General features: G+C 33.0%; 2 protein-coding genes across 4 annotated transcripts; one reads left to right on the top strand and one right to left on the bottom strand.

Annotated features, from left to right (window-relative positions):
* Positions 1-6657: 6657 nt before the first annotated feature.
* On the top strand, positions 6658-10295 carry LOC102611194 (axial regulator YABBY 5). Of its 2 annotated transcripts, none has more exons than XM_006475805.4 (7): positions 6658-7087; positions 7717-7845; positions 8845-8989; positions 9067-9115; positions 9249-9324; positions 9452-9520; positions 10000-10295. In XM_006475805.4, the coding sequence occupies exons 1-7, from the start codon at positions 7010-7012 to the stop codon at positions 10045-10047; spliced, it is 594 nt and encodes a 197-aa protein (XP_006475868.1). In that variant the 5' UTR covers positions 6658-7009; the 3' UTR covers positions 10048-10295. The 2 variants fall into 2 exon arrangements, with proteins under 2 accessions (XP_006475868.1, XP_006475869.1); XM_006475806.4 differs by having other exon boundaries at positions 6687-7087; positions 8845-8968.
* Positions 10296-13655: 3360 nt separating this feature from the next.
* On the bottom strand, positions 13656-21048 carry LOC102610889 (hypothetical protein). Of its 2 annotated transcripts, XM_052437899.1 has the most exons (9): positions 20672-21048; positions 20378-20430; positions 19723-19889; positions 19012-19219; positions 17506-17629; positions 17318-17439; positions 17142-17225; positions 15460-16149; positions 13656-14408 (listed from the first exon to the last, which is right to left on the bottom strand). In XM_052437899.1, the coding sequence occupies exons 1-9, from the start codon at positions 20949-20951 to the stop codon at positions 13959-13961; spliced, it is 2178 nt and encodes a 725-aa protein (XP_052293859.1). In that variant the 5' UTR covers positions 20952-21048; the 3' UTR covers positions 13656-13958. The 2 variants fall into 2 exon arrangements, with proteins under 2 accessions (XP_052293859.1, XP_006475867.1); XM_006475804.4 differs by having other exon boundaries at positions 17318-17629; positions 20672-21047.
* Between the last annotated feature and the right edge of the window lie 585 nt (positions 21049-21633).

Genomic DNA, 21633 nt, shown 5'->3' on the forward strand with positions numbered 1-21633 from the left:
GTTTATTTATCTTTGTTTCACATTTATTTATTTTGTACATTTATATTATTTGCTTATTTAGTTTTCATTTTGTTCTAATTGTGAATTTTCATTTGGTGTTTTATGCATTATCCATTCGTTTGTGCATCATCTTCTTAATTTAACTCACATCATCAGCATTGCATGCGACGTTGGTCTCATATAGATAGTGGCTAATTAATTAGCAAATCGCCTTCACCACCCTCAGACATGGCTGATATCGGAGATGATAACTTTTCAGAGCATGAAGATAATCAAGCCTTGCAAAATCTTCATGAACAGCCTAAGACACTTAGAGATTTCAAGCTTCTTAGTATAATAGGGTCACCATCATGGATAATTTTTCCTCATGAAGCATCTTGTTTTAATTTCAAACCTAGTATCATTCAACTTCTGCCTACTTTTCATAGTTTTGAGTATGAAAATTCATACCTGCATTTGAGAGAATTTAAGGAAGTTTGTAACACATGTATTGATCAAAATCATAGCATGAACATAATCAAACTTTAGTTTTTCCCTTTCTCATTAAAGGAAAAGGCTAAAACTTGGATACAAAATCTTAAGTAAGATCTATCAATACTTGAGATGAAATGAAGCACAATTTATGAAAAAAATTCTTTCCACCCCACATAACAAATTCTTTCAAATAGAAATAACCACCTTCACTTAAAAGTTAGGAGAAACTCTTTACCAATGTTGGGATAAATTTGCCCACACCACGGTTTTGAAATATGGAGGTTAGTGTCATATTTCTACGAAAGACTAACATTCCAAAGTAGACACTTAAATATAGTTGTGGCACATTAGACACTTGTTCCCATATTTATCACACTAATGGTTAGTTAATAATTAAATGACATAATAATTAACTAGCAAAATAAATGCAAAATACAAATATGAGAGAGTTGTTATAACCATAAGTTGAAATCTGAGAGTGGATCCTGTAACCTTAGCATATTTTAGTTGATTCCGAATAATTTTTTTCCCGCAATTATTTTTCTTTGTTTAACAAATTGACTACTAAGCTTTAAATTCCTTATGATTCGACCTCGTATTTAGCGAGTTATATTATAACCAAACACTTTTATACTTGAGAGTAATAGTACTTTTGAGTCGTGTTAATCCACACCTTAATTAGAAATATGTGTTTTGGAGAGTATAGGCGCTCCAAAAACAAACCTTGCGGGCATTGTTAAGGCTCAAAATAGATAATATCTTGTCAGGTGTGGGTTGGGTCATGACACATTGTATCAAAGTGGTTCCACGTTGGGGTAAACTTCAATTAGGATACTGAGTCTCTAAGGGGGTGTATGTAACACTCTAGGCAAATCTACATCGACAAAGCACGAGAGAGATACTGAGTTTATAAGGGTTGATCCACACCTTAATTGGCAAGACACATTTTGGGTGTATAAGCACCTTAAATACAAAACCATGCAGGCCTTGTTAAGGCATAAAACAGACAATATTTTACTAGGTCTGGATTGGGTCATGACATTAGCATAGTTCATATGTAACATATTAGAAAATTCCAGGCTAACATGATTCTATTTTGCAATATCTGTGAATTAAAGCAATAACCAATTAATGAGATTAATTAATCGATAATAATATGTTTACAAAGTTGAAATAATAAATTTTTTTTAAAAAATAAGTTTCTCATATAAAACATAAATTTAGGAACAAACAACTTCTTGTATTTACCTTACAAGGTTTATATCTTTATTTGTTGTAAGAAAAGTTTTATTTAATTTAAAATTTAAGAAGAAAATTACTAAAAACTTATAACTTAATAATTTTTTTCAATCAAATTATAGTCAATTATTTTTATTTTTAGTCTAGTATGGTATAATATCGAACTCTGTCTACACCAATGCAATCAACTATACAAGTTCACTCAATGGAAAAGACATCTTTGAATTAATTTATTAAAAAAGAAAGAAAGAAAGAAAGAAAGAAAGAAAGAAAGGCCAAGACAAATTAAAAACAACATAAATTGGAAGTAGTTGAGTAAACTTTTTAATTCTATATGTATTAATCAAATTCTATTGAGGAATCAAGGGTAGAACATCTATAAAAAGTAATACTTGATAAATTAATAATCTCTATTATATAATAAATTTTCACGGTCCCGACTTGAGTCAATGGACTAAATTAATAATTTTGATAAAATAATAAGATAATAATTTTTTTTAAAAATCTTATATAAGTTTGTGGTCCCATTCAAATCATAAATCAATAATTTGCTGGAATTACAAATGTAATTGACTATGATATTTTAATTACATAAAATATGACTCTATCGTTACTTATTTACATAAAATATGACTTTATTATTTCTTGTTTTTTTCATAAAATTTAAATTTAGTTAGATCTCATCTATCATTTTTCTTATTGTATTTAGAAGCTCAATAAGAAATTATGAAATGTTGTTGATGTATGTTAATTGAATTGTAAATAACTGTGTAAATTAATATATTGTTAATTTATCAATTAATTAATAAATTATTAATTTATCGATTATTTAATTTCTCTTTTAATTAAAATAGATTTTATATGATCTCAACCCTATTAATTTATAGAGGTTCTACCGTAATCATATAATGCAGAAATATCTTTTGTATATTACACATAAATATGTAAATATCTATGCAAATATATGAGAATGTCATACCACACTTCATATATATGAAATCTTAAAACGGAATGCTTGTAAAATCTTCACCTTCATGTAGGCGTGGAAGATTGCTCCAATTTTGTGGCATTAATTGATAACAAACACTGTAATGGATAGATATATAATCAGCAAAATTAAGGAATTTTTGAAGTATTAGCAAAACAGTTTGACACTAAAACTTAAGATTAAGATTAGTCGGTAAGATTCCATTATTGATTAGTATCATGTTAAAACAAGCCTACTCATGTAAAAGATATTTTAATTAAGTTTGTCTTGGATTTTGTCTGACCAAGATGTAGTGAAATCTGATTTGAAAGTCATTTGAATGCAATTAGAGGATTTTTGTGATTGAGATGAACACGGACATCAATTTTGATACCTGTCTTAGGAAGATTATTTGACCTCAAAGTTTTAATTATTAAGCTAGTAGTATACAACATTACGATATTTTTTAAAAAAATTATATTTCAAAAGATAGGGTTGGGCAAACTAAATCAAGTTTTTAGTTCCTACCTCACTAAAGATTCAAACTCGAGTAGTTTTAAAACTACCATCTGAGCCTTTAGTGTGTACAATATTCTTTAATACTAAGTTCAGTAAGTCTAAATTTTAACATTTGATTATAACGTAATATGTATCCCTTTTTTAGAAGATCGAAATTTTGAAGCCAATTACTTAAAATTTTTAAGGTAAAGAAATCTCGAGCTTTTCTAATTTGTCTATCTTTTCTAGCTTGGATATTTACCCACAAGTGCTTAAGAGACGTGAGGCTACACTAGGTTCTAAGTTAACTCATTTTTATTAGCATTGTTTTTTGTATAGGAAAAGCCTAAACATATGGGATATATGCTGATCAATTGGGCACCCAGCCTATATTTAAATAAGGGCGCCCCCTATAACATGAGAAACTATATATACGATAGAAAAACAAAGTTTTGCTTTTAGCTAAAGATGCATGATCAAAGGGCCATGTTGGCTTGGGAATGTAGAAATTTTTATGTTGTATTTACTTTTTGGATTTGGGAATCAAAATTTGAAATTAGAATTATTGATGTCATTTACTTCACAAAATAAGAGTGAGAATTTGAATTGGAATTGTGGGTCCCATATCAAATTGAGAATGGAGAATGGGAGATTGATTCTCGGGCGGTTAGGAATCAGTCTCTCATTTCTCGGACCATCAAAATTTTAAAATTCTAAAATTACCCTCCGTTAAATTAAAAAATATAAATAGCCAAAAAAAAGCAAACATTTCAAACCCTTAAACCCTCATCGAACCCTTGCAAACAACCCTTCGCCACAAACAACCAAACATTTTGAGCCTCCGCCATAGCATGTCGTTGTTGTCGCTGATCTTGACCATCTTCATTGTTGGTCTTCGTTATCTTCATCTTCATTGCTCATCTTCACCATGCAATATTCACCGTCCGTTTTCACGATGATGATGATGATGATGATGATGTTGACGTTGTTGTTGTTGATGATGATAATGATTACTACTACTTCTATTATGTTACTATTGTTGTTGTTGTTGATAAAAACTATTATAATTAATTAATTTATTAACAATAATAATTTTTGAGTTAAATTGTTAATAATAATAATAATTAACAATAATAATTATCACAATAATTAATTAAGGAATTTATAGTTTTTTGTAACAATTTAACTCATTTTGATTTTGATTACACGACAAAGTAAACACAACAATGTCTATACAACTTATTCCGATTTCGATTCCTACAACTTAAGTAAATAACTTATTTTGATTCCAATTCCTCATTCCGATTCGAACCCATTTTGATTCCCATTTAGTAAGCACATCATTATAGTAATGAAAATAATTACTTTATCATATTGTTGTTAATTAATACAACATATGAAATTTTCATCAATCGTTTACTAAGTACTTCAAACCTTTGCTTCATTAAATTGCCATATGCACAAGATGGTATCAAAGCAAAGAATGTAGCGTGTTAATATTTGTTTTTAGTACCATGCCTATCAACTCAATTCGGATATTATCAGAGCTAAACTTCAATCAAAATTTTACGTTTCTTTACCTGTAAAATAAAGTAAAATTATTAGTCATCCACCCTAAAGATTATGCTAGTATGCTACTATAAAAAATGCTACAAAAGTTTTAATTTGTTTGGTTTTATACCCACTGTTTACAATGTGTATCAACTATCCACTAATAAATTAAAATTATCCATACCAAACGATGACTATTATAATTTGTGATTGCTTCTGTTTTGTTTTGTCATTTTGTAAGGAAAATTCTATCCTTTTGCATGGACAGTTGATACACATTGTAAACTCAGGGTGTAATACTAATCAAAATTAAACTTTTGTAGAATTTTTGCAATGGATGCAAAATAGATCAAATTTAAATTTTTATAGTATTTTTAATTATTGGATACTCTTTGGATGGATGACCGATAGTATCCTTAAAAATTAATTATGTTTCATTTATGTGCTGAGATTTTAATTATATTTTTAATTATTAAAGACGATCATTGAGCCATATATGTCAATCTTCATCCTTATTAAAAATTTATTAAATACTTTGAAATGATGCATTATAATTAGAGTAATGCTACACATTCCAAATTTTTGGGATAACTTTTTGGGATAAAAAATTTGGGATGTTTAGCACTACTGTTATAATTAAGTTTGACTTTTTTAGAACAATTAGTTAAACATTATTGTAGAATGGAAAGATGAAGTTGTCAAATGGATTATATAATTACATTATTTGAGAATGTAAAAGATTGACTTAGTGATCTTATCTAAGTGAGAATTTAAAGTGCTTGAGATATTTGACCATAATTTAAGGTCATAATTAAATTTACCGTTTGCAAACTGAATGAGATGCATAGTTCATTCGTCAATTTATACTTCAATAATGCAAGATAACATTAGCTAAAAAAAATGTCTGAAGGTAGCTGGCTGGGGATGATGAATCAATTTGATAGCTGCCAATGCAAAGTCTCATGACTATTCATTAGAGCAGACATGGAAAGTGACTCAAGCGGAAGCAGCATTGCTGAGTCCGTTATCAAGTTGGGTTAATCGACAAAGAAGAGATCCTAATAATGTTATTATTTTCTCATCTTCTCTCCTGTCCTCATATGGATATATGGACGCTGCTTTTATTGTGTTTGTCCTCTTCCCTATTTCTTAATGTCATTTCTTAATCACAATTATACTTTTGCTAATCATTAATCAATCATGCGCACGAGTACCATTTTCTTGTTCATTATTTATTCATTCACGATTGTTAATTAACTAAGTCTGACATATATAATGCATTGACTCTCCTTTACACAATTAATAAACAATTAATTAAGTTGATCATTAAAATGATCATCTTTACAAAAATAAATAAGGTTGTACTGATGTTAGAAAATAAAACATTTAAATTTTAGCTCAATACTATATATCGTTCATCTATTAAATTATGAATTTCATAATTTATAAAATTATTTAACCACCGGCCATCCAATAAATGAATATCACAACAATTAAAGTTTAAATTGAGACTTCAATGTCGGAGTATCAAATATTAGTGATAAAGTTTATACACCTTACTTAAGTAGCAAAATAAAATAAAATAAAAATTTCAAAAAATTCGCCCCCCATAGTCCGCGGTGTGTGTAGCAGAGAGCTGACGAGTGGTCACAGTCATTTCATCATATATAATAACAACAAAAAATGGCAATGCTTTCGAAATCTCCTCTTTCTCATCAGGCCACTTCAAATTCAAACCCTAATTCAGTTATCTACTTAATATAGCTTCTAATGCTAATGCTATATGTGCTCGCTGAACCGCTCAAAAAAATAAAACCCGGTTCTCCATAAAAATCATTAACCTTTTGTCTTAAAATAATTTTCATGGCAGGTCCCAGCGTTTGCTGCTTGCCTGGGGCACTAAAAAACCCCATTTATTTGATCTCTTCTTCTTTCTCAATACTCTCTCATTGGATCCTGTATTTCACTTTTTTCGAAAAAAAAAAACATGTATTAATTAGTAGTACATAATATATAAAGGTTTTACTGTTGTGATACAAAGCCTGGTTCCAAAGCAAGGGGTATTAAGAGAGAGAGAATATAAAGAAGCTTTTTTCTCTCTCTCATATCATACGCATATATATACATATACAGCATATATAGACAGAGAGAGTGTTGTTTCTCGCAATTTGCTAGTCTCTCTTTTTATCTCTCTTCAATTCTTCATCATCTCTCTTGGGTCAAGCTTAAGGAGCTTGTTAGTTTTCTTTTTATTAATAATCATCAGTTTGGTTGAAAGACATGTCGAGCTGCGGCATCGATGTTGCGCCTGAGCAACTCTGCTACATCCCCTGCAACTTTTGCAACATAGTTCTCGCGGTATCTCCCATCTCTTCTCATCTCAGACCTCATCCCATTGATTCTTGCTTTAATGGGCTCTCTCTCTCTCTCTCTCTCTCTCTCTCTCTCTCCAAGTATTATGTATAAACCTCGCAGGAAAAAAGATCCTGATAAAAGAGCTAAGTGTTTGATTGTGTGATCAGTTTCTCGTGCTTTGCTGGGATTTCTTGATTTTGTTACAGTCAAGTCTCCATCGTTTAGACTTTCTTTTTTTTTTTACCCTTCTTCTTTTTCAGCAGTCAAAGAAAAGTCATACCTGAAGGTCCAGAACTGCTAACGACTAGAGAGAGGGGGATTATATATTATCCGAGAGTAATTAATTAATATATAATTTAATTAATCATAATAATATGTATACAAACGTCCAAATTAAACAAGCTTTGGATGATAAGATGATGAAGACAACTCATTCATCACCTTTTGATTTTTCTCCTGCGTTCCATCCATACCTTTCAAAGCTCAAACTAAGTTTCATGCACCCATGTGTTTCTTTTTTTAATTATTTTCTCTTTCTTATTAATTAAAGAAATTGGATTTTGATTTTATCAGATCAGGCGAGTCTCTGAAATTAACTAGTTTGTAAATGATGATCTGATGTGTGTGTGCAGGTGAGTGTTCCTTGCAGTAGCTTGCTTGACATCGTGACTGTCCGATGCGGGCACTGCTCCAATCTATGGTCCGTGAATATGGCAGCCGCTTTTCAGTCACTGTCATGGCAAGATGTTCATCATCATCAGGTGAAATTCATTCATATATAATAACAATAATAGGGCATTGATTAATTTATTACTGTGAATGGCCTCGGAAATCTAGGGTTTCTGCTTCAGCTTCTGCTCCTGCTTCTGGGTATTACTCTTTTTGAGGAAATCGAAGCTTTCAAGGCACAGATCGAGTATTTCAAAGCTCTCTCTCTCTATTCAGAAACCTAAACCTAGCAGCCGCCATAACCGATACCTGTTTCTTTCTTTTTTGGTTTTTGTAGAGCTGTATTTTGCGGCCACAGTTGTATTTTGTGTCAGGGCTATAGCTGGTGGCCTGCGTCATAGCTTAACGAACCCCATCAATACTGGCTCGCTCACTCACATAGCACTCATAATCTCTTACTACCTTATATCGGGGAAAAAAATAATAAAAAATCTCTTACTAGCTAGGGTTTTCTTTTTACTTTACTATTCAACCAAAAACTATATATATATGTATGTATGTAAATGAAAATGCAGTCTTGATTTGATTTGATTTGATTGACATGAGCATCTCGATCTAGGTTTAATGATTTCTTTCAAGAGCCTTTGTCCTCTATTTTGGAAGCAAAACTAAAATTGACAGAACTGGGGCTTTAGATTGACATCTTCAAGCCTCTGCCCCGAGTTCAGTTCAGTTATTTGTTTGATACAAATCTATAACGGATTCAGTCACTTCAAAGCCCCCACGGCCCCCCCTCCTTTTTTTTTTTTATTTCATAAAACATCATTTCAACTCTTTCCGCATTTCTCTCTCTCCTTTTATTATTGTTGCAACAAAGATTACAATACCCCAACAATATTTCTTTCTACTTTCTTTTCACAACTAGTGATTTAGTTTTTCGATGAACAACTTGAGGCACCCTAAGGAGCTAGCTTAGTGCATTTCAGTTGTTATGATTTTCAGTTTAGTAATTACTTACAATTACCAATAAGTGATAGATCGCATCTGCTGGTTCTTAATTCTTTTAAAACTAATTCAAATAATATTTACAGGCTCCAAGTTACGCGTCACCCGAGTGCAGAATTGATTTGGGTTCCTCGTCCAAATGCAACAACAAGATTTCAGCAATGCGAACACCCACTAACAAGGCCACTGAGGAGAGGGTTGTGAATCGTCGTGAGTCACCACATAGTACTAGTTAGTATTTTTGCATTTTAATCACTGAAGATCAATTTTTTATACACAAACTCATGTGCTGTTAATTTCATGCTCAGCTCCCGAGAAGAGGCAGCGAGTACCTTCTGCATACAACCAGTTTATAAAGTAATGATTTCAACTCGTAATCAGCGTCTTTCATATATATATATATATATATGATTAACATTCTCCTTACAGCTTCTTTTTCTTCTCTTTTATCATTAATTTCTAAGGCTATAAAATATTCATGATAATGTAGAGAGGAGATTCAGAGGATCAAGGCTAATAATCCAGATATCAGCCACAGGGAAGCATTCAGTACTGCCGCAAAGAATGTTAGTGAATCACATTGCAAATTAATTAGAAAACTTAATTTCAATGGATTACTTAAAACATTGATTATTATTTCAATATTTTTTCTTCTTTGGTTAAACAACATTATTACTTGTGCTTTTCTGGTAGTGGGCACACTTCCCTCACATCCATTTTGGGCTGATGCTGGAGGCCAACAATCAACCTAAGCTCGATGATGTAAGTACCAGAGTACTAGTAAACAATTTCCCTACTGTACTAATGCATGAGAAAAAAAAAAAAAAAAGACTTACATAGATGACCTATACTATAGTTCAATTACGAAAATTTTCATTGTATACTGTGGCAACAAATTTATTCGAAGCAACTGACTTCATAATATTTGAAGAGCCTCCATAGAAGTTACTTCCTTATTCAGAGAGTAAATGGGAGAACTAAAATATCATTTTACTTATTTAATTAGTTACTTAGCAACTTAAATTATAAAATTGATGATATTTCACCGTCTTCAGATTGGTATGATTGCAATGGATATATAGCATGTTGAAATTATATTTTGTTCTTTTATTTTTTTGAACTTTTTGTAATTAATATTGCCTATTTGAACTACTAATACAGGTTAATGTTGTATATTAATTGCATTACACATCTTGTTGCCTACGTTAGTAATTCAAGTTTTTTTTGTTAAATTCTTGTAGGCTTCTGGGAACCGCCTCATGTCAAGGACAGCGCTTCGAAATAAATGATAGTGCTGAGACTTCAGGACCTCATCATCAGGTCTTCAGCTCGTGAAGCAACAGAAAGGCTTGATCAATGCAATGTGTTTTAAGGACATTTATGGATCCTATATCCTCTCGTTTCAGTGTTATTTGTCTCAAGTTGTTTATTTAAGGGATTATATTTACTCATTTGAAGTAAGCTACATTTGTTTCTTGCCTTTGTGAATCCTTTGACTTTTTAATGTGAAGAAAATGACTCGAATAAGTTTTCAAGATATTTTCAGCCATAAGATATTGTAAATACTTTTGCATATACATAGTTTTTTAATGTTGGAAATAGGTTCTAAATAGTTTTTCTCAAGGAAATAATACAAGAAGTTATGCATTTGAATGGTATATTAATATCAACATTTTTATAATGTGAACTACTATTTAAAACATAAGTAAATTGAATTTTCCAGTTAGGGGAGATTGCAAGTTTTCCTCTTCTGAAATCTATATATACGAGTTTATAATACCCAATAATCCTCTCTGACAGTATAATCTCATAGTATTACCTTTATGATAAATTAAATAAATCATAAAAATTAAAATTTAAGTCTTAAAAAAAGAAATATATGTTTCACTGTAAATAAAAAATTAATAATAAGATACTTTTCTTAATTTTTTTTATAAATATATATTATATTCCCAAGATAAATGATCAAACGAACGGCCTATTTATCACTTTTTTTGTTTAAAATTTTAAATCTAGGGAATTTTTTGGATATTATGAAGACAAAAAGGAATTAAGTAGTATATATTGATTTCAGTAGTGGGAAAATTGGAAATCTTGATTTCATAAAAAAGCTTATGTATAAAATCTCTGGTACCTAATTTTCATACTAATATTAAGGAATAACATTTAAGTTTTCCCTAGAGAAAATGAATGATCGTTGAACTTATTTATAGTGTGATTGTTGTCATTTGTACATTAATCATACTTTGCATTTTGGGTACATTTCCTCACTTTTAAATGGAACTTAGTGAATAAGAAGTAATTAGTGAAAATAGTCTATGAAAATTAATTTTAGAAAATAGTCTTTGGTGTTCTATGAGCATTGCTCTCTATTTATGCGCTATTTTCCATGTGTGAATAAATATTTTCATAATTAGTAGAAGTATACACATGAAAAGAAGTAAATAAAAAAAAACAATGCTCTTGATTTTTCCCAATTTTAGTGATGTTCCATAAATAATTTTTAAGATGATTCACTATTTTTTATTTAGTCTCTACTAAAAAAAATATATTATCACTTATTATTTATCATTATTAATTCATTCTCCGTATAGCTAGGATAATGATTTTTTTTTCATTTAATCTTGTATTGCGATATACTATATTATAATTAAAAAAAGGACAAATCTATCACAACATGTCTTGATTTATATAAGGATGATTTAGCCTAAAAATTTGCTTAATATATGAGAGAAATCTACCCATGTTATTTAGATCCAGCCATTACCCTTTACATAATCAGTCCTCTGCCATAAGTGCAATGTTATTAATTCAGAATGTTCTGAGTCTCTAGTCATCAATCTTTTCAAGACAAAAATGATTTTTTTTGCAGGGATCTGTATGGAATTGAGGTGGTCTAACTTTTAATTCATAACTTTCCTCAAATAAAATCACCAATTATCAAATATAAATAGATAGATATTTGATAAAAAAACACTAGGTCAAGTGTTATGATTATATGGTCTTAATTAACTGTCAAGTAAACCATTTGGTACGCAAATGATTTCCTCAAGTAATCCAACATTTGTCAAACAATTACAAAAGACACGTGATAATTTTGGAGAAAATCATGAAGTGCATGCAACCCGATCTTCAAGATGCATTAGGTCAAATTTCACAGTGGGTAAATATTGCATCATGCATGAAATATGACATGCCATTTGTTCTTTGATCTCCTGAAGGCTATACCATCAACAAAAGATATTTGTTTTGCCAATTTAACTTGATGATGAATTTATAAATTATATCGAATAAAATGTATTCTCTTTCTCGTTCAAAAAAAGAGTTTGTCTGGCCAAGCATAGCATACAACTCATAAAATCGATGACCCTTGTGAAAAGTAGCAGTTCGTGGACCACCATTTTTATTGGCTTCTCAAAAGCTCTAATGGTAGAGCAAGCACTTTTTTCAGATTGCTTCGATCTTTTGAATACCTGACTTTACTCTAGTTATATGGTGGTAACTGGTCAAAATGTATTATTACCTCCAATCAAACTTTTCATAATCAGATTTCATCTCCACAATTTTCATCCATCTTATGTGTTGTTTGTGCTTACTGTCAAATGAAGTGAGGATGTGGTCACCACACATGAGTCACCACTCACAACCACCCAATTGAAGTGATGAGTAATTCAGCATCATCTTTTCACTTTAATCGTTGCTCATTTCCCGATGATAATACATTCCACTCGCATTGTATGAAAATCATTGAATGATTTTCCTTCAAACTCGTACAGTTAAAATTGGACTGAAATTTAATGGTGCCACCTTATAGCAATAATGTTGGGTTCCATTTGTACACACATGTATATTGTTACAACATAGATAGAAGTTATTGAAGACGAGGGAAGATTAATTAATAAAAACAAGTAGGGTAACGACTGAATGTCCTGGGGATCTGCAAGTGGATTGTAGTAGATTACCAGCTGTCAAATGAAATTTTTTTACTTTTTATGGCACTTGTTATTTTATTCATAAATGGGATGATAGTGGTGGGCAGTAGCAATACGGACGGCCGGGCTGCAGGCATTCCCCCCCCAAAAAAAAAAAGAAAAAAAAAAAGAGAGAGAGGAGAATCTGACATGTAGAATCTGAAACGTCAAATTCATGACTGAAAACCGCATTCAATTTGGTTTCGAATTCATCAGTGTCATTTCATTTCATGTCTGACTCCTTTTCATCACATTTCCCATTCACACCTTCACCCCCTCTCCTTCCGCATTCGCGTTGAAGTTTGGAATTTGGCTTCATTCATTCAGGAATGTTGTTGGTGAATGAATGGTGATTGACGGTGCATTGTCATTCGAATCGAAGGTGTGTGTTTTTTGTTGGTGTGTGTGGACCCCACATTTGATGATAACTTTTGATCATCCATCATCTTTAAAGGGGAGGGGAGGTCCCACTCACTGACTCACTAAGATTAATTGGGATAAGTACCTAGCGATGAATATAAGAGCAACATGTGATTCCATTGGCATCCTGTTCCCTATCCCTTGTGCGTGTGCTTCGATATAAATTCTGAAAATGTGTGAACACGAATCGATCCACGACCACGAGGTTCCGTTAGCTCCTAACCCATTACCCATGTGATGTGCGAATGAATGAGAAACTCAAACAACAAACAAAAGACCCGGACAGCATAGATTCATAATTGGACTTTGGTTTGCCTAATTCACCATCACATCCTCTCTCTTCTACATCTAAGCCAGATAAATAAAATAATGTGGGGCCACCTGTTATTCTTGTGTTGTGCACGTAGTTGTTGCAGAAATACAAAACACTTCTCAACTGGGGCTTGTTGTACACTTAATAAACAAAAACAAACCAATAAAAAAAAAAGAGTAAAAGAGCCAACAGAGAAAATAAGAGAATAACATGCGATTGTGATGATCTGATTCCCAATGTGCTAGGAAAAGAAAAAGAAATTTGAGCAGCTCTTTACTTCTCACTAAGCTAATAGTTGTAAACCAAGAATTGCAGCAGCAGTTATGGACAGATTTTTAAATTTAGGCAATTCGTTTACTGCTTGCTTCTTTGATCTAAATGAAGGTGAAAGCACAATAACAATACCCTTCTACTAGAAACAAAGCTTAAACAAAAATCTAGGTATAGAAACCAAATGCAAAAGAAAAAGAAAAATTGAAAAATGACAGTCATTTCACTAATAGCAAATGGCATCTTTCCCAATTGAACTGAAAGATATCCTTGTCGTCTTGTCTGATCTGAAGTTGAACTTAAGATCTGAAGCATCATCATTTGTAGGGGCACTGCTTGTAGAAGGGAAAGCAAAAACAAGTCGAGAAGTAGATGTATTCAACCCAAAGCTATACTTAGGAACTGCAGGTCCTTCTTTTGGCTGCTGCACGTCATTAGCAAGGAATGATGGCAAAATGGATGGTGTTGGAGGCTCAGAGAAAACCCCACTGGATGCAGAAACAGGAAAACTGAAGCCAGTGCTACTATCAGAAGAAAATGTCCACTTCCAGTTCGGCTTGCCAACAGAAATAGAAGGCAAAACTGATTTAGTGTCCCCTACAGAGTGAGATGGAGGCTTCCTCTGTAAATTTAGCACCCCACTATCGGCAGCATTTGGAACAGTCTTTGAGTTATTCTGCACAATAGTTAATTAGTTATGTTTGTTTCAAGTAAATCTGAATACACTTGATGACAATTAACCAAAACACACTTGAACCCAAGTTAAGACGACATATAAATGAGGTAATTTGAAATTACAAAAAGTCAGCTGTTCCAAACAAATCTCACTGAGCAACATAAGTCCATCTATAGTAAACAACTCTAGGGTGAAAAGGGGGAGAAGGGGGTGGGGAAAGGAATACATGCAACCAAGATGAAGGATATGCATCATTCCCGTATCATAAACAAAAACAACTCCATTAAGATAGCAATAAGAGAACCAGAATAAAAAATAAAATCACATTTTCAAGAGTTCCAATTATACAAATTTTATTTAATCAGAAACCAAAATTTCCAAGAAGGTGAAGCAAAACCCTGATTTCAATAACTAATGTTCAAGTGTGAGCATGGTTGTGTTAAGCATTTCTCTTCTTTTCTCTCCATCGATCCCAATTCTACCTTGATTAGAGGTACTCGGATGAAAACCTCCATGTTTAATCAACAATATATCAGTTGATCTATTACGTGCCCATGTTTTGATGTACCAGTTAAAACTACATTTCTAAATTGTGAACTCTACCAGGTAAACTGCTCAACTTACAGGGATGCTGTCTTGTAAACAAAAACAGCTCATTCCTGGCTGCCCTGGTTGCTCTGCAGGCAAAAATTTGATGGAACAATATGAAGTCCTATCTTACTCTATCACAGTTACACAACAACCACCACAGAATGGAATTGAAGGCCCGGTGGTGAAGTTTCAATGGGCCCCCTTGGCCACCAATATCATCTAATATCTTGCTTCCTTTCCAAATTATTTCTATCCTATATCATGGCCCCTCCCAAAAAAAAGAAAAAAAAAAGGAAAATTAGGGCTCTATCCTGAAGGCAGCCACTACAGGACCTGAAGGTTGAACCTCAGAAGTCCACTGCCCACCATGTTGTCATTCAACACACAGAATTTGCAAGGCCAAGAAATTGAGAGCAAGCATTCCCATAAAACACAATAATCAAGGAGGAGAGTAAAATACCTCATTTTTACTCTCGATATCAAAATCTTGATTTTTCCTGAAATCGTGAGAAGATCCCGCACGGCCACCTTGTATGGGAAGTACGCCATCAATTTTTGTTTTTGAAGCTAAAGAGGTTTCATTTATGCCATCTTTAGATACTTTAGTATTCTCCGGAGAAGTAACCTTAAAGGAGTTCACTCTAGCTTCATTCACTTGTGCGGAATTTTTGTTGTCGCCCTCATCTCCCTTCTTCCTAGAGTCACAACCTCCGAAATTCAGAAAAATATTCTGCTCGCTCACCACAGAAGCACTAACGGAAGACTGGATTTTTTTCCGAGAAGTGGCTAGCCCCAACTCAGCAGACTTATCTTTAGGAGTGGGCAGGTTTCTCTCAAGATGCTCCAGTATTGTCCTAGCCATCTGACTAGAATGTGGATGAACAGGTGGGACGCCTACTTCCGAGCTTAGTGGCTTCCTGTCTGCTAACTGGAATATTGAAGAGCCACTTGTTCCTCCAAGTTCTAAATTCTTCTTCACAGCAGGAAATTCTGAAAAATGGGAATGTCCCACTGGAGAAAGGCCATCTACAGAGGAATGAAACTTCACAGACCCTCTGGCCAGAGATTCTACAGCAGCTTTGTGCCGTGTCCTACGAATGGGTCCAGCTGATCCTTGGCCATTATCTAATGCATTTCTACTTGACTTCAACTGTATTTGAACAATGACAAAGGAAACAAGAATCAAAAGTTAATTGATGCAAATTCAGTCTGAAATAATAGTACAAAAATTATTGCCACAATGTCACATTTGGCTTCCCAGAAATTACTATTTGTTGTGCTTAATGTAAAAGCACACATGCATAATTGCATATAAACAGATCGTCGACCCCCACATGAAAGCATGATGCAACTATTCATATGAGATGACAACCCAAAAACCTAGGAAGCAAAGATATCAGTATACACATGTTGCTTTACACAAATCTAATGCTAAGATATAAACAGATAACTTTATAGTTCACTATGCTTGATAATATTTCAACTTAACCAAAACCAATAGTACTTGGATAGATCAACTATACATAGCAGAATCATACACCCTAAGAATCCAGCTTATTCTTAATTAAAAAGGGATGTTTAAAATTGACCCTTTTTTTGGGATGTAGAGTTTTAATTTTTGACTACCATTGAGGAGAAAATGTTCTATGACCATGTCACATAATGAGGATATCCTCCTTCCAAAAAATCATAGAAGGATTTCATAGTTCTCTCCAAAGATATTATAAGAAGGCTTATACCCAATAGAAACAAAATTGTAATAGGCTTTTCCTACGCTTATGAAAATTTAAATAAAGAAAAAAAAGGAAAACTTCATCAGGTAAAGATGCAGAGAGCAGGAAGCAAATGGTCAAAGACACTTCAAGGAAAAACCTATAGTAAAAAACTCTATTAACATGCATGATTGTGCTAACATGCACAGGCAACACTAGCTGCTTATTCGCAAATATCCCAAACACAACCTATTTGAAAAGCTGCAATTCTATTTGTTTACCATTGAAACATCAGTCATACACAAGCAATCAGCTCATCACAAAATGTTTTCTTAACAACTTTTTCAAATTACTAAAAGGAAACGAACCAGCATTATAGCAGAAGTACGCATCAAAAGCTATTATCAAAACTTCTATTATAAGGAAGTACCTGCCCGTATATAGGAGTTTGCGACTGCTGCAAAGGAGTTGATGTGTTCAGGCCTTTATTGCTATCACCTTGTAATTGAGTCAGCTGGTACTCAAAAAAAGAAGCAAAGAATCAGATCATTTGCAACTAATCAAGTTCAAAGGCACCACGGCACAATTAAAGACAATTCCACATACCCCGGACTTGGACTTGGAAAAGATGGTTCTAGAATAAGGAGTTCGGGGAAAATTATGAAGCCCATATCTACCTCTTTCACTATGTGGGGTCAGATAATCACGTTGATCCTGTAACATGGCACCTGGCCAGCATGTTGATGGCTTATGTGATGGTGATGGAAAATATGGTTTTAGTGCAAATTCATTACCATTTGGTGATATTCTTTCATCTTTCGATAATAAACTCTTAGAACCAAGGCCTAATTCAGATGTTCGGGTTCCCATATATGCTTTTGCAATATCAATTGGTGAAGCACCAACTTTATCTTGCATCTGCAAAAATGACAAATATAAATCAGACCAATAAGACATCAGATCATACAATTGGAAACATATTAAGGTTATATTTTGTTTTGTAGTTTTTTTTGTGGGGGGGGGGGGGGGGGGGAATAAAACATATTGAGGTTCAATGTATCTAACAATACAAGGTAAAATATTTTAGTATATGCAAAAGGGTCTTATCTATGGATTAAGATCCTCTCCTGATATGTTCTCCCATGGGTTTTTAAAGATCTTATGCCATGCCTCTTTAAGTGATAGTGTATCGGGAGGATTTAACTTTATTTTCTTTATTTATTAACTACCAATCACTCACATGTATTTTTGCTCAGGAATATATCAGATCATGAGAGAATCCTAATCCCTTATCTATTTGCATTTCTTGTAGGACAAATGATAATCTTTATAAAAGAAAACTCTCAAGCCTGTCTTATAATCTTCTTCTTCTACTAAATAATTTTCAAGACATTACTAATTACACTATTATCCCATATCAACCCTCTTTTGATTGCCATCACTTCTATTATGACCCCAAAATGCACCATAGCAAATAGTTCTTTACCAAAGTGGATCTTCTTGACCTCAAAAACAGATTCAAACAAAAAAAAATAATAATAATAACTAAAGGAATGAAAAAACCGTTATTAATTAAATATACAAATACAAAAGAAAAGGAATGATGATTACTTCAAACCAGAATGTGTCTTCCATTCATATACATCCACAATATTTGTCTTCTATCAAAAGAAAAAGCACATCAATTTTGTCACTCTGATTACAGTTGTAAAGATCAGAACATTGACTGATTTGAGAGTTGATGAAAGTAAATTTGCAAAGCCAAATGCGAAAAGGACATTCATTGTGCGTTGATGTATTTCCATCCACATTTGGCATTTTCACAGAACAAGAATTGGGGGATGAAGAGCGACAACATTCCAAAAACACATGATATTTATGTGCAGAGACAAGTCTTAGAAGGTATCCATTTCAACGGTACACAACAGCTCCAAAACCTCTGCCCATATAGAGCTATTATAATATAGACATTTGTTCTCATGAATTCCAAGTTACATCCAATGATGTCACATTTTGGTGAACTCATTCTATCCCAAACTCGATATTCAGTGTTAGATATGCTAGATATTTGTGTGTGAACTAGCAGAAAATGAAAAAAATGCTATCGTACCCATAACATAACTCTCCAAGAATGGAATATTTTGTCCCGTACTCATCTAGATATGTTGGAAAAATATCCATAAATCAATGTATGAGATATTAAACAATTCAAGAACTTTTCAAGATTAACTATGCAAAACAAGGCTGATACCCAGGCATAAGTCAGGCGAAAAATGATCAGAGCAATTTACTCTACTCACAGATGACTGCAGAGGTGTAGTTGAGGTTCCCCAGGGAGTTTTACTCAAATCTTCCTGCTTTTCTTCAATTGACTTTCTTGGATTTTCAAGTGCAACCATGGGCCTCTCAGCATCTCCTTTTGCATTCGTGCTTAGTAATTTCTTTTCTTGTTCAGGAAGATCAACAGCCCTTGAATGTATTATCTCTATCAATCTATGAATTTCATCCCTGCACGTTGAATAAGGTTCGTTAAAAATAAAAACCAGAAAATCTGAATTGAAAAAGAAGAATTGCAAACTGGATCAGGAATCCACAAATCAACCCAAAAAAAAAAAAACTACATAAGAAGTTTCTTCGCATAACAACAAAACATCATATAGCACAAATATGCTCTAACAAAACAGAGGTCGCTAGAAGTACGTGGAAAGGATTTTGTCGCTAGTTTTTACATATTTTAAGACTTAGTAATTCAGGTACAGTAAAGGTGCTTATGCAGGGATAGAATTGCATTTCTGCAATTCCTGCACCCAGTCCAATTTGAACAACAAGGTTGATTTGATTTTTGGTTTATGTTTTTGTCTTGTAACTCAAAGCTAAAGTTACTATTTAAGGAATCCCAAATTATCAAAGCTGTCTTAGATCAGTTGTAGAGGCAATTATCAATAATAAGCTAGGCTGATGTAGCTCTTTTCTATCAAGGAAAATAGACAATGTAATCAATAACCATATACCTAGAAAAGCTTTTGCCCTCTAATAGCTGCTCAATTTCAGAAAGCCTGTCATTATCAGCTGCATTCTCTCTCTTGTCTTGTTTGGACCCATCAAAGTCAAAACCATTCTTTGATCTATCAGCAGTGCTGCTAGGACCAGCAACATCAGTTGATCTGGATTCTCCATGCTGCATGTACTCAATCATACAGTGAAAAATAAGAAAAATACATTGCCTTATTGAAGTAAAGAAAGAAAAAGGCATAAATTTAATTATGAGAGAAGCATCACAAAGACTTCAAATAATGCTCCCCAGATAGATGAAAAATAAAAGACAAAAAATGCAAACTTTGCATATTCAAACGAATTACAGAATGGAAAAGTTGAAACCCAAAAAACAAAATGATAATTGTTTTGCACTCCTCCATTGCAAGTACTAAGCATCAGTCACTGTAGCCCAGACATTATTATTATTTTTTTAATAAGAAAACAAATTTTTATCATGAAAGGGCATGCAAAGCATGATGGAAACCCCAAAATGAGTTAAAACCTAAGTAACGAATTCAAAGTGCAAGAAGCAAGTGTGACTGTGAGCCTGAACAAATTTGTCTTGGGCCTTGGTTCCTCATAACACTTTGATAGCACCAAAAAAAAAAAGATTATCAAAATAAATCATACATTTACACCAGCACCGTCTTCAGCACATTCCTCCTCCTCTGCATCCAATATTTCTGTTCCAGAAGAACTTTAAATCAATTAATTACTCCATACAATGATTGTTACTATTTATAAACAATAATCAGCTCGAAATGACTAAAAAAGATAATTCACACTGATTGCTGAACAGCTTTTTATTAAATAATAAAAAAAGGCATTAACTGAAACCAATCTCGATCCCCTAAGAAAAACCTAAATTAATCACATTAAATAATAAACATAAACGAAAAGTGCTACTAAGCGGCTTCAACAAACCGTGATGATCTTCTAGTTGTTGATCGGTAGGAGCAGGAAGGGAGTGTTGATGAGATTTATAATTTGAAAAGAAAGAGGGCAAGATTCGTGTGGCGCCGCCTGTTATGAGCCGGTAAGCCGGATCGACAAGCTTCGAGAGCCACCGACTTTGTTGCTGCGGCCGCGCGTAGGGCGTCGCCGGTGGTTTCCTTGATGACTGTTTCATTAACTTTCCACCGGCGCCTCGGTGCGCTGCGTTTTGCGCTAATGATAACGACGTCGTTTCGTTGTTCGTTCCCATCCCTCCTTTTAGTTTCTCACAAGAAAGCTCTCGCTTTGTGCTTACTGTGGAAGCGCGCTTTTCGACTCTTCTTTTTGGCTTTTTCCAACTTTGTCCCTTTGTCGCAACTCACTAGTCTGAAGTCTCCAGCCAATTTGACGAGGAGTTTAACGCCCGAGTTCATATATTGTGGGTCCCAGAAAGTCAATCTACGTAGAAAACTCATGCTGCGAATAAAAGATTGATTACGTGTGTGATAAAACATGATTTTTAATTTTAATTCTGATAAAAAAATAATAAAAATTATTCTTAATATTTTATTATTCTTTATATTCATTAACTAAATTTAAATTTTTTATTTTAATTCGTACACTCTTTTTAAATATTAAAAAGGGAACGCCTAAGTTACAATCAATGTACCTTACGTTCTTTGTCTTTTTCTTTTTGACAAATATCATATGAGCCCTCCTAATTCTTTTTATTTTCAATTTTTACAGCTATGGATGTATTTGTCTTCTTCCATCCCTCCTATCGATTTTTTTATTTTCTCTAAAGTTTTATTTATTTCTTTAAACATTATTAAATGATTATCAAATTCATACAAATCTATAAATTCAGAATAAACTTCTGGTCCTAAATTTATTAATCCTAGTCTTGAATTGTAGGTTTATTGCATGTAATTTAATTATATAATTAAATTAAA

The sequence above is a fragment of the Citrus sinensis genome, chromosome 1, assembly GCF_022201045.2.
Source record: "Citrus sinensis cultivar Valencia sweet orange chromosome 1, DVS_A1.0, whole genome shotgun sequence".
In the NCBI taxonomy this organism is placed as follows: Eukaryota; Viridiplantae; Streptophyta; class Magnoliopsida; order Sapindales; family Rutaceae; genus Citrus; species Citrus sinensis.